A 16228-nucleotide genomic window follows, 5' to 3' on the forward strand; every position below is an offset into this window, starting at 1 on the left:
CTAGGTGCTGGTCATACAAGTATACTGTTTTTCTTTTTAGAGACAGGGTCTTGCTCTGTCATCCAGACTGGAGTATATTGGCACAGTCATAGCTTACTGCAGCCTCAAACTCCTGGGATTAAGGGATCCTCCTGCCTTAGTCCCCTGAGTAGCTAGGACTACAGGCATGCACCACCACACCCTGGATAATTATTTTTATTTTTTGTAGAGACAAAAAAATCCTCAAGCTTACTTGATGTAAACTTACTTTATAATTTTCTATGTGTATATTACACTTCAATAAAAACTTTTTTTTCCCTTTTACTCCTGGCAAGCTGTGATTAAATAAGAAGTTTAAAAATGTTGGACTTCTGCTTCCAGCCAAGATGGAGTAACATGAACTGGGTTTACTCTCCTGCTTAAAACAACCAATAAAACAATGAAACAATGGCTTTCAAGACACTGTACATCAGATAATGAAAGTTAGTAAACCCTGAGATGATAAATGAGACTGGACCTGCAATTGCCTTGAAAAAGTTTCCAAGATATGGCATAAAGAGTGGGAACTGAGGCACAAGCCTGGTAGACTCCCCTGAGTTGAGAGTCCAGAGACCAAGGCAGCTCGGATTCATAGAACAGAGTATCTTAGAGAAGAGAAATACACAGGAAGAGAACCCATGATATCTGCAGAGGGTGGGGCATTGTTTGAGCATTCAAAAGGTACTGATCAGTGCACGTATGAGAAGAAGCCACCTGAGGCTAGCAAAACAAAAACAAAAACAAAAACCTGAAAGACAGGAACAGTACCTGCTACTCACATGAAACAAGGAATACTGCCTGTTCCTACCCACCAGACCAGAAAAACTCAATTCATGGAGCACTGGGCAGAATAAGATCTTGCCTGAGCAGGTGGGTAATAATTAGCTCCAGACTGAACATTGCTCCAGACCTAACAAATCATAAAAGAAAGACCAGAATGGATCAAACTGTTTGCAAGTAACTTAATTGCATTTCAGAACAAAGCTCAAGAAAATAAGCAGTAATAGGGCCGGGCGCGGTGGCTCAAGCCTGTAATCTCAGCACTTTGGGAGGCCGAGACAGGCGGATCACGAGGTCAGGAGATTGAGACCATCCTGGCTAACACGGTGAAACCCCGTCTCTACTAAGAAATACAAAAAACTAGCCGGGCAAGGTGGCGGGCGCCTGTAGTCCCAGCTACTCGGGAGGCTGAGGCAGGAGAATGGCGTGAACCCGGGAGGCGGAGCTTGCAGTGAGCCGAGAGCACGCCACTGCACTCCAGCCTGGGAGACACAGTGAGACTCCGTCTCAAAAAAAAAAAAAAAAAAGAAAATAAGCAGTAATAAAAAGAAATTCATCCCTTAGTAAGGTAAAATTCACAATGTCTGAAATCTAATCAAAGATCACTAGGCAGGAAAATACAAGCCATAATGAAGAGAGTATCAACTGAAACCAACCTAGAATTAATACAGATATTCAAGTTATTCCACATTTTCAAAACATCAAATAGAGACATGGAAAATATATATGTCTCTCTCAAATCATACTTTGAGATGAAAATGACAATATCTCACATAAATACACTAAATGAGCAGATTCAACATTATAGAAGATTAATGAACTTGATGGCATAACAATAGAAATTGCCCAGAATGAAATACACACAGAAAAAAAAAGAATACAAAAAAAATTTTTTAAAGCATGAGTTACCTGAGGGATCAATGATCAAATGGACTAATTTATGAGTGACTGAAGTCCTGATGGATGATGAGGGACAGAAAAAAAAAATCTGAAGAAATAATGGCCGAAAGCTTTCCAAACAATGAAAACAAACCTATAGATCTATGAAGTTCAACAGACTCCAGGCAGAAGAAACATGAGGAAAACTACATTAAAGCACATCATAATCAAATTGTTCAAAATCAGCCGGGCGCGGTAGCTCAAGCCTGTAATCCCAGCACTTTGGGAGGCCGAGACGGGTGGATCACGAGGTCAGGAGATCGAGACCATCCTGGCTAACAAGGTGAAACCCCGTCTCTACTAAAAATACAAAAAACTAGCCGGGCGCGGTGGCGGGCGTCTGTAGTCCCAGCTACTCGGGAGGCTGAGGCAGGAGAATGGCATGAACCCGGGAGGTGGAGCTTGCAGTGAGCTGAGATCCGGCCACTGCACTCCAGCCTGGGCGACAGAGTGAGACTCTGTCTCAAAAAAAAACAAAAAAAAACAAAAAAAACCAAATTGTTCAAAATCAGTGATAAAGATAAAATCTTAACAGCAGCCAGAAAAAAAAAAAAAAAAAAATACATGCACACAGGAACAAAGATAAGGATGACAACAAATTTCTTTTCAGAAACAATGCAAGCGAGAAGAAATGGACAGCATTTTAAAAGTACTAGAAGGCAAACTATTCACATAGAGTTCATAAAATTTCATTGCAAAAATGAAAGCAAAAGAAAGAAATTTTCACATCTACAAAAGAAACAGTTCATCACTAGCAGACCCACATACAAGAAATGTTAATGGACATTTTTCAGGCTGAAAGAATTAAAAAAAATTTTTTTAAGATTCATATAACATAAAATTCATCATTTTAACCATTTTAAAGTATACAGTTCAGTGGTTTTTAATATAGTCACAATGTTGTGCAATCAATACCACTATGTAATTTCAAAAAATTTCTATCACTCCAAAAAGAAACACGGTACCTCTCAATGTCCCTCTTCATCCATCCCCCAGCAACCACTAAACTCTGTCTCTATGGCTCTGCCTATTCTGGACATTTCATATGAATGGAATCATACCGTATACATCATGCTTTGTGATTGGCTTCCTTCATTTAGCATATTTTCAAGGTTCATCCATGTATCAGTACTTAACATGTATCAGTACTTAATTCCTTTTTATGGCTGAATAATATTCCATTGCATGGTGTACTAGTCTGCTAGGGCTGCCATAACAAAATAGCACTGATTGGATGGATTACACAATGGACATCTATTTTCTCACAGTTCTGGAGGCCAGAAGTCCAAGATCAAGGTGCTGTCCTGGCCTTCAGGTGGCCACCTTCTTTCTCTGTCCTCATATGGCCTTTTCTCCACGTGTGTGTACAAAGAGATCTCTGGTGTCCCTTCCTCTTCTAATAAGGACACCAGCCCTATTGGATTAGGAGCCCACTTTTATGACCTCAGAACCTGAATTACCTCCCTAAAAGCCCTGTCTCCAAATACAGTCACTTTGGGAGTTAGGGTTTCCACATACGAATTTCAGGGGGGAAATAATTCATCCCATGACACATGGATAAACCAAACTTTGTTCATTCAGCAGCTGATGGACATTTGGGTTGTTTCCACTTTTTAGCTATTATGAATAATGCTGCTATAAGCATTCATGTTCAAGTTTTTGTATGGACATTTGTTTTCAGTTCTCTTTTTTATATACCTAGGAGTGGAATTTTCTTGGTCTTTTGACAATTTTGTGTTTAACATGCTGAGGAGCTGCCAAATTGTTTCCACAATAGCTGCAGCATTTTATATTCCCATTGCAATGTATGAGGGTTCCAATTTCTCCATATCTTTACTAACACTTGTTATTTTTCTTTTAAGAAATAAAATGTAATTAAAAATATATATACACATAGCCATCCTAGTGGCATTGAGGTGGTATCTCATTGCGTTTTTATTTGCACTTCCCTAATGACTAACGATGTCATTAGGGAACAAAGACAACATCTTTCATGTGCTTATTGACCATTGGTATATCTTCTTTGGAGAAACATCTATCCAAATCTTTCATGTGCTTATTGACCATTGGTATATCTTCTTTGGAGAAACATCTATCCAAATTAGTTGCCCATTTTAAAATAAAATTGCTTTTATTATTGAGTTGCAGTTCTTTAACTAGATCCTTATCAGTTATATGATTTCTAAATATTTTCTCTCATTTTACAGGTTGTCTTTTGCTTTCTTGATAATGTCTTTTATAGCACAAAGTTTTACATTTTGATGAAGTCCAAATTATCATTTTTTCTTTTGCTGCTCATGCTTTTGGTGTCATATCTAACAATGTCATGTCAAATTCAAGGTCATGAAGAGTTACTCCTTTGTTCTGAGAGTTTTATGATTTTGGCTCTTAAATTTAGGTTCTTGATCCATTGTGAGTTGATTTTTGTATATGGTATGAAGTCAGGATTCAACTTCATTCTTTTCCATGTGAATATACAGTTGTTCCAGCATCATCTGTTGAAAAGACTATTCTTCACCCATTGAATGATCTTGGCACCCTTGAAAACTAATTGGCCACATATGTGTGGGTGTATTTCTGAACTTTTGATTCTATTCCATTGATCTATTTGTCTGTCCTTATGCCAGTTTCACACAACCAGTTTTGATTACTGCAGTTTTGTCGTGACTTTTTAAATCAGGAAGTGTGAATCCTCTAACTTTATTCTTTATAAATACAGTTTTGACTATTCAAAGTCTCTTGCATTTCCATATGAACTTCAGGATCAGCTTGCCCATTTCTACAAAAAAGGCAGCTGGAATTTTGATAGGGATTGTACTGAAACTGTAGATCTATTTGGGGAGTAATAACATCTTAACAATATTAAGCCTTCCACTCCAAAAACATGCGATGTCTTTCCATTTCTTTAGGTCTCCTCTAATTTCTTTCTATAATATTACATAATTTTCAGTGTGGAAGTCTTGTACTCCCTTGGTTACATTTATTTCTTTTATTCTTCTTGATACTATTGTAAATGAATTCATTTCTTAATTTCCTTTTTGACTATTTATTGATAGAGGTTGATAGAATTTTGAGAAGCATGATAAAAAATGCATAAATTGCTCTGAACAGACTGAGAGCAGAAGTCTAGACCTGGAACATGTTATTGGTCACTGGAGGGAGACATTTGTTATTTAGTGGCAAAAAGCTTAGTGAAATGGTCTCCTGTGGTCTTGTAGAAAGCATAACTTCTAAGTGATGATCCAATCCATGTGTTGAAGGTGAGGCCCAAGTTTTTTCTTGGTGCTTATAATAAAATGTAAGATGAGAGAGAAAAATTGAGGGGAAAGCTGATCAACAAAAAGTAACCAGGACTTGATGATTTTGAAAATTCTCGGTTTCTCTAGAGGGTAAAAGATGCTAATACTGGCCAGAGTGATCTAGAGAAAAAAAGGTGCGAGTAGACAGCCTTTTACGAACATCTCAGAAAGATCAAAAGGTTAGAGTATTCGCCCACACAAAGGGTCCCTTCAAGAGATCAAGGGTTGATCTCGAAAATCCTCTTAAACCACAGATAAGGGCTTTGTCTCTCAGCCAGCCGTTCAAGCAGGACCCTAAGATAGGGAAGAAATGATCTGAAAAGATAGAGATGTGGCTCTTGTCTAATTTGGTAAACCCCACTGATACCATGAAGAGCCAGAAAGTTTTTGAGAAAATTATTTCAACAGAAAAACTGCCAATTTGGACTAAAGGGACAGAGTCACTACAAAATGGAATAAAGTTGTCAGACCCCCAAAATTCTACTGGCAAGAAACAGACTGATAAAACCACTTAGCTATAAACACATGTTGCCATTCATGAAAAAAGGAAAGATGATTCAGAGGGTGAAACCAGGCACCCTGAGAATGGAGCAAAGAACTGCAGAGGATTAGTCCCTTGAAACTTAGTCATGGAACTTCCAATATTTACCCAGCTGGATTTCAGAATTGCTGTGAACCCTTTTTTTAACCTTCCATTCCCTGCTCCTTTTAACTGTACTGTCTATAACTGTTATCCTTTGCCTGTCCCACTCTTGTATGCTGGGTGTGTTGGGGTCAGACAACTTGTCTCTTTAGTTTCACAGATCTACAAATGGAGAGAAATTGTGTATAGAACCTGTACTGAATGGATTACATCTAGGAACATCATCCACACCAGGACCTGATTTAGATGATAAAATTCCAGACCTTTGAGCTGATGCTACAATGGGATGGGACTCTTGAAAACCTTGGGAGTGAGGTGAATGTATTTAGTATGTGGAAGAACATGAATCATTGAGGCATGTAGTAGACAGACACTAAGGTGGCCCATGCATGATTCCTACCTCTTGGTGTTCATGCCTACGTGTAATCTCCTCACTCTGAGTGTGGGCAAGACTTGTGACTTGCTTCAGACCAATAGATAATGGTAAAGGTAATGGGATGTCATTCCCATGATCACATTATATTATATAGGCTTTTGTCTTGTTAGTCCACTAGCTCTCAGTCTTTCTTCCTGGCTTTGAAGAATAAAGCTGACATAAATACTACAGCTATAAGGAACTGTATGCTTCTAAGAATGCACAAAAGTGTAAGTGGCTTCTTCTCTGGTTGAGTCTCCACATGAGAGCCCAGCCCTGGCCAACAGCTTGATCGCAGCCAGGTGAAACCCTAAACAGAGAACTGGCTAAGCTGTTTCTGGACTTCAGACTCACAAATATATGAGGTATGTTGTTTGAAGCCACTGTTTGTGACAGTTTGTTAAGCAGCACAGAAAACCTACATAAACAATTCTTAACAAGTGAAATGTATATCTAACTATAAGCCAGCCATTCTACTATGAAGAATTTACCCAGTAAAAAAAATATGTATGCCCCCAATTTCTTGTACAATAGCACTTATAACACCTTTACATGTAATGGCCCAAAGCTGAAAAGAATACAATTGGCCATCAACAGATAAACAAATTGTGATACAATGGAATACTACTCAGCAATAAAAAGGAATAAACTGTTGATACTCATAATGACAGTGATGAATCTCAAAATCATTATCCTGAGTGAAAGAAGCCAGACAAAGAGTACATGTGATTCCACTCACATGAAACTCTACAAAATGCAAACTAATCTACAGTGGCAGAAAGCAGATCACTCTTTTTGTGATAATCACTTTGGAGATGCAGAGATAGGCAAGGGCAGGAGGAAGGGATTACAAAAGGCATAAACTTTTGGGGGTGATGGATATGTTCACTATATTGATTGTGGTGACGGTTTTATGGGTATATACATAGGTCAGAACTTATAACACACTTTAAATATGTAGTTTGAGGGGCTCTACCCTCCCTGGTGGCAGGCCCAAGGTACATTTTGAGAATTTAATACTGGGCTGCACCCTATCCTTGAGCCAAGTTTGAGTTGATGTTGCTGTAGCTACCACCTGGTAGAGGAGGGACAGGGAAGCCATGCTCTCCTATGCATACCTAGGACAATACCTGATTCCCTGGTATAGGCTGCTGTGAGACCAAGACTTAAGTGGACTGTACTCCTCACATCTTCTTGCTTATGGCCCCTATGAGGCCAGTACAGCTGATACCAAAATCAGACAAGGACACAATGAAAAAAGAAAAGACCAATATCCCTTATGAACATACAGACAAGAATCCTCAACAAAATACTAGCAAACTGTATCCAACAGCACATCAAAAAGACACTACAACATGACCAAGTGGGATTTATCCCAGAGTTGAAAGGATGATTCAACATATGCAAATCAATAAATGTGATACATCATATAAACAGAATTAAGGACAAAAAACAAATGATCATCTCAATAGATGCACAAAAGGCACTGGATAAAATTCAACATTACTTCATGATAAAGGTCCTCAACACACTAGGCATAGAAGAAACATACCTCAACATAATAAAGGCCATATACAACAAACCCATAGCTAGCATTATACTTAACAGGGAAAAACTGAAAGCATTCCCTAAAGCTAGAGCAAGACAAGGATGCCCACTTGCACCACTCTTATTCAACAAGTCCTTGTCAGAGCAATCAGGCAAGAGAAAATAACAAAAGGCATCCAAACTGGAAAAGAGGAAGTCAAATTGCCCTGTTTGCTGATGGTATGATCTTATATCTGGAAAACCTGAAAGACTCTACCAAAAAACTTATATTTGATAAATAAATTTATTCGTGCCCACCCAGGGACGCTTAGTTAGAACTTTGCCGGGCGCGGTGGCTCAAGCCTGTAATCCCAGCACTTTGGGAGGCCGAGACGGGCGGATCACGAGGTCAGGAGATCAAGACCATCCTGGCTAACACGGTGAAACCCCGTCTCTACTAAAAAATACAAAAACTAGCCGGGCGAGGTGGCGGGTGCCTGTAGTCCCAGCTACTCTGGAGGCTGAGGCAGGAGAATGGCGTGAACCCGGGAGGCGGAGCTTGCAGTGAGCTGAGATCCGGCCACTGCACTTCAGCCCGGGCGACAGAGCGAGACTCCGTCTCAAAAAAAAAAAAAAGTAAAAAAATAAAATAAATTTAGTAGTTTCAGGATACAAAATGAAGATCCAAAAGTCAGTAGGGTTTCAATACACCAATAATGATCTAGCCAAGGACCAAATCAAGAAGGCAACTCAATTTATAATACCTATAAGAAAGTAAACTATCCAGGATTACATTTAAGCATGGAGGTGAAAGATCTCTATGAGGAGAACTACAAAACACTGACTAAAGAATTCATAGATGATACAAACAAATGGAAAAACGTCCCATGCTCATTGAAAAAATCCATATTGTTAAAATGACTGTACAGATCAAGCAGTCTACAGATTCCACACAATCCCTATCAAATTACCAATGCCATTTTTCACAGAATTAGAAAAAAAAAATCCTAAAATTCATATGGAACCAAAAAAGAGCCCAAATAGCTAAAATAATCATAAGTAAAAAGAACAAAGCTGGAGGAATCACATTACCTCACTTCAAATTATACAAGAGTATAGTAATCAAAACAGCATGGTACTGGTATAAAAATAGACACACAGACCGATGGAACAGAATAGAAAACCAAGAAATAAAGCCATATACCTACAATCAACTGATCTTTGACAAAGTCAACAAAAATCTACACTGGGGAAAGGATTCTATTAAATAAGTGGTGCTGGGAAAACTGGTTAGCCATATGCAGAAAAATGAAACTGGACCCATACCTCTCACCATATACAAAAATTAACTCAAGATGGATTAGAGACTTAAACCCAAGACCTGAAACTATAACAGTCCTAGAAAAAAACCTAGGAAAAAGTCTTCTGGACATTGTCCAGGCAAAGAATTTAAGACCAAGTCTTTAAAAGCAAAAGCAACAAAAACAAAAATAGACAAATGATTCAATTAAACTAAAAAGCTTCTGCATAGCAGAAGAAATAACAAAATAAGCAGACAACCTACAGAATGGCAAAAAATATTTGCAAACTATGCATCTGACAAATGACTAATATCCAGAATCTACAAGGATTTCAACTCAATAAGAAAACAATAACCCTATTTAAAAGGGGAAAAAGAACATGAACAGGCTGGGCATGGTGGCTCACGCCTGTAATCCCAGCACTTTGGGAGGCCAAGATGGGCAGATGGCTTGAGCCCAGGAGTTTGAGACCAGCCTGGGCAACATGGTTAAACCCTGTCTCTACAAAAAAATACAAAAGATTAGCCAGTTGTGGTGGTGCATACCTGTGGTCCCAGCTACTCAGGAGGCTGAGGTAGGAGGATCACTTGAGCCCAGAAGGTCAAGGCTGCAGTGAGCTGTGATTGTGCCACTGCACTCCAGCCTGGGTGACAGAGAGGTGGGGGGGAAGGGGGACAGAAACAGAGAGAGAAACAAGACGTGAACAGACATTTTCAAAAGAAGACATACAAGTATCCAACGACCATATGAAGAATGACAGATGTTGGCAAGGACGCGGAGAAAAGGGAACACTTATACACTGTTTGTGGGAAAGTAAATTAGTACAGCCTTTATGGAAAGAAGCATGGAGATTTCTCAAAGAACTAAAAATAGAACTACCATTTGATCCAGCAATCCCACTCTTGAGTATATACACAAAGAGAAAGAAATTATCAAAAAATATTTACAGCCAGGTGCAGTAGCTCATGCCTGTAATCCCAGCACTTTGGGAGGCTGAAGCAGGAGGATCACTTGAGGTCAGGAGTTCAAGACCAACCTGGCCAACAAGGCAAAACCCCATCTCTAATAAAAGTACAAAAAATTAGTTGGGTGTGGTGGTGTGCACCTGTAATCCCAGCTACTTGGGAGGCTGAGGCAGGAGAATCGCTTGAACCCAGGAGGCAGAGGTTGCAGTGGGCCAAGATCACGCCACAGAGCTCCAGCCTGGGTGACAAGTGAAACTCCGTCTCAAAAAATACATATTTATTCACACTCATATGTTTATCGCTCCATTATTGACAGTAGCAAAGATATGGAATCAGCATAAGTGTCCATCAACAGAGGACTGGATAAATAAAATGGACTACTACTTGACCATACAAAATAATGAATCATGTCTTTTGCAGCCACATAGATGGAACTGGAGGCCATTATCCTAGCAAACTAACTCAGAAACAGAAAGTCAAATACCACATGTTCTCACTTATAAGTGAGAGCTAAATGGGTACACATGGACGTACAGAGTGGAATAAGAAACCCTGGAGACTCCAAAAGGTGGGAAGGTGGGAGGGAGGCAACGGTTGAAAAAGTACCTGTTGAGTACAATATTCACGATTTGAGAGTGATGGGTACACTAAAAACCCAGATTTCATCACTAAGAAATACATGCACATAAGAAACCTGCACTTGGACCCTTCAAATACATAAAAATAAAATGAAAAGAAAAAAATAGTGTAGTTTATTATATATCTATTATGCTTTAATAAAGCAGTTTTAAAAACATGCTACTTGCACATGATTTTTCTTCGTAAATCATTATATTCAAAGAGAAACTGCAAGCTCTGTCTAATCATCATAGACTAGGCCTTTTTATTTATCTACTTATTCTCAAATATTTGCTGAATACCTGTTAGTTTCTGTGGGAAATACAAACATAAGTCAGACCTACTGTGATCTGAAATCGGGGCAGAGACTAAATATATGGTCATATCATAACATATCATGAGATGATAATAAACATACATTTGGTCTCTGCCCTTTTTTTTTTATTTGAAATGGAGTCTCACTCTGTCAACCCAGGGTGGAGTGCAGTGGCACAATCTCGGCTCATGGCAAGCTCCGCCTCCAAGGTGCACGCCATTCTCCTGCTTCAGCTTCCCAAGTAGCTGGGACTACAGGCACCCGCCACCATGCCAGGCTAATTTTTTTTGTATTTTTAGTAGAGATGGGATTTCACCGTGTTAGTCAGGATGGTCTTGATCTCCTGACCTCATGATCCGCCCGTCTCAGCCTCCCAAAGTGCTGGGATTACAGGCGTGAGCCACCACACCAGCCCTAAAACTCTTATAATACCCAAAGTGGTAAGTGTTTTTTTGTATGCTAATCATATGACTGGTGGTTAGGGACTCCTGGATAGTCTGAGGATTGGGTAGGGAGATAGTGGTTGGCAGGGGAACCAACCATGTTATTAGAAGGTTGGAACATTTTCACTTTTTCAGCCCCAACCCTTGTCCTCTAGGGAGAAGATGGGCTGAAGGTCGAGTTAATCAGCGATAGCCAACAATTTAATCATGCCTACAAAATGAAACCTCCATAAAAACCCTAAAGGACTAGGTTCAGAGAGCCCTAAATAGCGGTAGGTCAGAAATTCAGGTCACAACTTGGAGCCTGCAACTGGCATCTGAAGTTGGGGGTAGTCTTGTGGGACTGGGCCCTTAATTTGTGGGATCTGACAGTATCTCCTGGTAGATTGTGTCAGAACTGAATTGAATTACAGGACACTCCATTGGTGTCTGCTGGAGAATGTGGTGTCAGAATTGCTTGGGTTGTGGGGGAAAAACCCCACCCACTGGTGTTAGACATGTTGTGGTATGTGAGAGGACAGAGTCTCTCACCTTATGCCCAGGCTAGAGTGCAGTGGTACAATCATAGCTCACTGCAGCCTTGACATCCTGGGCTCAGGTGATGCTCCCACCTCAGCCTCTTGCATAGCTGGAACTACAGGTATATGCCACCATGCCTGGCTAATTTTTAATTTTTTTAGAGAGATGGGATCTCACTGTGTTGCCCAGGCTGGTCTCAAACTCCTAGGCTCAAGTGATCATTCCCCTTGGCCTCCCAAAGTGTTGGAATTATAGGCATGAGCCACTGTGCCTGGCCCATACCCACCTTTTGCACTATGAAGCATATCATCTAATAGACTGGTTAGGGTTTAGAAATCATAAACAATTGATCTTTACATTGTTTTCACAAAGATCCTTACCAGAGGCAAATCCTTCCCAGTGACTACGTGTCAACTCCTCCATACAGCTCACAACCTTGCTCCATACATTGTCAAACACATAAGCAAGGACATCTTCTTTTATGCAGTAAAATGGAGCAATGGGAGGATACCCTAATTTCGGTTTCTCTGTAGCTGCTTCTGATTTCTTGCCATGAAATCCCTCTTTCCTGTAACAGAAGCAAGAGGGAAAAACTTCATGATGATTCTTCACTGAGTGTTCACCACTGTCCTTTGTGCTTCTTAGGAATGACTGGTGCTCCCACCCTGCCTGCCCTGCTGCCTGCCCAGCATGTGGAGCACATGTATGAAGCTGTCTTGGGAACTAAGGCAGTTCTCAACATAAGAGATTGCATTTCCCTTTTTATCCCGACTCTATCCCACTATTCTGCCAAAAACTAGAACAAGAAAAAGAAGGCTGAGAATCATTATTGTATTGGGAGAACCCGCTCCCGAAAGTTACGTGGGTTCTATTTCCTAGGTGTCTCAGCTGCTTTGAGAAATAGAGGGAAAGAGCACAAGAGAGAGAAATTTAAAGCTGGGTGTCCCGGGGAGACATCACATGTCTGCAGGATCCGTGATCCTCTCCGAACCGTAAAACCAGCAAGTTTTTATTAGCAGTTTTCAAAAGGGGAGGGAGTGCAGGAATAGGGTGTGAGTCACAGAGATCACATACTTCACAAGGTAATAAAATACCACAAAGCAAGTGGAGGCAGGGCGAGATCACAGGACCACAGTATGGGGCGAAATTAAAATTGCTAATGAAGCTTCGGGCACGCATTGTCATTGATAACATCTCATCAGGAAACAGGGTTTGAGAGCAGACAACCTGTCTGACCAAAATTTATTAGGCGGGAATTTTTCTCGTCCTAATAAGCCTGGGAGCGCTACAGGAGACCAGGGCTTATTTCATCCCTTCGGCTTGGACCATAAAAGACAGCACGCCTTAAGGCGTCTCTTCTAAGCCAGCTTCAGAATTTGTTTTGTCTTAGTTTATATAATACATCTATCTTAGGTGAGCACAACTACCAGCCAGATTTTTTCCCCCAGAACTCCAGGGCTATTGGTATTCCTGTCTGGCGAAGCAGAGTTAACTTGGCTAACTGAGACTTTCTGGGCTACAGACACAAGTGTCTCTAGAAGAGCCTATAAACCTACCCTCAGGGCGCATTCTCTTTCTCAGGGATGTTCCTTGCTGAGAAAAAGAATTCAGCGATATTTCTCCCATTTGCTTTTGAAAGAGGAGAAATATGGCTCTGTTGCGTCCGGTGGCCAGAAGTCTTTTTTTTTTTTTTTTTTTTTTTTGAGACCGAGTCTCGCTGTGTCACCCAGGCTGGAGTGCAGTGGCGCGATCTCGGCTCACTGCAAGCTCCGCCTTCCGGGTTTACGCCATTCTCCTGCCTCAGCCTCCGAGTAGCTGGGACTACAGGCGCCCGCCACCACGCCCGGCTAGTTTTTTGTATTTTTAGTAGAGACGGGGTTTCACCATGTTAGCCAGGATGGTCTCGATCTCCTGACTTCGTGATCCACCCGCCTCGGCCTCCCAAAGTACTGGGATTACAGGCTTGAGCCACCGCGCCCGGCCCGGAAGTCTTATCTCTGGTGTTCCCTGAACATTGCTGTTATCCTGTTTTTTTTCCCAAGATGCCCAGATTTCATACTGTTCAAACACACATGCTCTATAAACAATTTGTGCAGCTGACACTGCACAAATCATCACAGGGTCCTGAGGCGACATTCATCGTCCTCAGCTTACGAAGAAGATGACGGGATTAAGAGATTGAAGTAAAGACAGGCATAGGAAATCACAAGGGTATTGATTGGGGAAGTGATAAGTGTCCATGAAATCTTCACAATTTATATTCAGAGACTGCAGTAAAGACAGGCATAAGAAATTATAAAAGTATTAATTTGGGGAACTAATAAATGTCCATGAAATCTTCACAATTTATGTTCTTCTGCCACGGCTTCAACCGGTCCCTCTGGGGTCCCTGACTTCCCGCAACATTATTGTATACACTAATTTCCCATATGTGTTTTGGTTTATTTTTCAACCCTCAATCTTTTCAGTTAGGAACATTCCAAAGGTCCAACTACTGATTTTGTGTTTTTTAGCTTTAAATGAATGAGCATTGTTAATTGCGCAGTTATGATGATTAAGCACCGGAAATAATTTTTGTTGTAACAGGAGAAAACTTAAGATTAATTTTTGTTTGTTTGTTTTTGAGATGGAGTCTCACTCTGTCGCCCAGGCTGGAGTGCAGTGGCGCGATCTTGGCTCACTGTGACCTCCATCTTCTGGGTTCAAGTAATTCTCCTGCCTCAGCCTCCCAAGTAGCTGGGATTACAGGAGCCTGCCACCATGCCCAGCTAATTTTTGTACTTTTGGTAGAGATGGGGTTTCGCCATGTTGGCTAGGCTGGTCTCAAACTCCTGACCTCGATCCACCTGCCTCGGCCTCCCAAAGTGCTGGGATTACAGGCATGAGCCACTGCACCTGGCCCTTAGATTAATATTAATGTGATATTTAATGATGTGCATGGCAGTGTCATGATGCTGTGTAATTATTATACTTGAGGCGATGATTCATTAGAGAAACATTCCACCTAAATGATTAAAATTAGTATACTTTTACTAAGCCAAATAAACATTTGGTAATTGGTTAGAAAGGAAAAGGAGGGGAGCAAAACAGCACAGGAGCTTCTCTTGAGGCTCTTCTGGGGACATTTGTGTCTGTAGCCCAGAAAGTCTCAGTTAGCCAAGTTATCTTTGCTTCTCCAGACAGGAATACCAATAGCCCTGGAGTTCTGGGGGAAAAAATCTAGCTGGTAGTTGTGCTCACCTAAGTTAGATGTATTATATAAACTAAGACAAAACACATTCTGAAGCTGGCTTAGAAGAGGAATAAATAACTCCAGGTCTCTACAGTGAAAGTTACCCCTAGGGAAACAGAGATCTCAAGTATTAGGAAAATGTAGGCAGGAAAGAAGGGTGCAACAAGGCTTATGCAGCCTAGCTACAGACTCTCATCTCTGCCTTCCCTAAGAAGAGTTGGCCTGGCATTAGGTGGGGGAGTATGGTGAGCAGTATTAATTGTGTTTAAATTTATATTTCCTTTTAGAGGAGATAACATCCATGTGATGAGAAAAATTCAAATTGTACAGAGGGATATATAGTGAAAAAGATGTCTCCTACATTTCTGTCCCCCAGTCCCCATCCCCAGAAGCAAATATTATACATTGTTCCAGAGAAAGTTACATTATACACTCTACTGCCCCTTGTTCTCTATTTAACAATGTGTCTTGGTCCTTGATCCCTATCAATACATACTAATCCAGGCTGGGCTCGGTGGTTCACGCCTGTAATCCTAGCACTTTGGGAGGCCAAGACAGGTGGGTCACTTGAAGTCAGGAGTTGAGACAAGGCTGGCCAACATGGCAAAACTCCGTCTCTACTAAAAATACAAAAATTAACCGGGCAAGGTGGCGGGCGCCTGTAATCCCAGCTACTCAGGAGGCTGGGGCAGGAGAATTGCTTGAACCAAGGAAGTGGAGTTTACAGTAAGTGAGATCGCGCCACTACACTCCAGCCTGGGTGACAGAGTGAGACTCTGTCTCAAAAACACAAAACAAAACAAAACATATTAATCTGCCTCTTAAAAAACAGCTGCGGAATATTCCATTGTATGTACTGTATCTTAACTTGCCTCTTATTGATCAACCAACCAATCTTTTGCTCTTACAGTCAATGCTGTAATTAATATCCTTATGCACAGTTCTTTGGCTTCACAAGTGATTATGTGTGTAGGATAAATTCCTATAAATAAACTTATTGGGTTAAAGGGTATGTGCATTTCAATTTAAAAGATACTGCCAAATTTCCTCTAAAGAGGTCAGATGGCCCAATGGTGAAAGAATATGCCTGTTTACCTACTCAAGGAATGATGAAACTTCTTTATCTTTTGTTCGCTGCCAATCTAAAAGATAAAAGTACCTAATTATAGTTTTAATTTATATCTCTAATTTCAAAGTTGAATTTCATTTATGT

General features: G+C 40.6%; 1 protein-coding gene across 5 annotated transcripts in view; it reads right to left on the reverse strand.

Moving 5' to 3' along the window:
* FAM149B1 (family with sequence similarity 149 member B1) overlaps positions 1 to 16228 on the reverse strand; it is an 82168-nt gene that overhangs the window by 19899 nt on the left and 46041 nt on the right. For 4 of the 5 annotated variants that reach the window (XM_005565518.5, XM_005565519.5, XM_074001840.1 and 1 more), the window contains one exon: positions 12164 to 12351. In XM_005565518.5, coding sequence (XP_005565575.2) covers positions 12164 to 12351 — 188 coding nt within the window. Of the gene's footprint in view, positions 1 to 9467; positions 9566 to 12163; positions 12352 to 16228 lie in introns of all 5 variants that reach the window. The other variant, XR_012417813.1, reaches the window with a different exon arrangement.

This window comes from Macaca fascicularis, chromosome 9 (genome assembly GCF_037993035.2).
Source record: "Macaca fascicularis isolate 582-1 chromosome 9, T2T-MFA8v1.1".
NCBI classification, from domain to species: domain Eukaryota; kingdom Metazoa; phylum Chordata; class Mammalia; order Primates; family Cercopithecidae; genus Macaca; species Macaca fascicularis.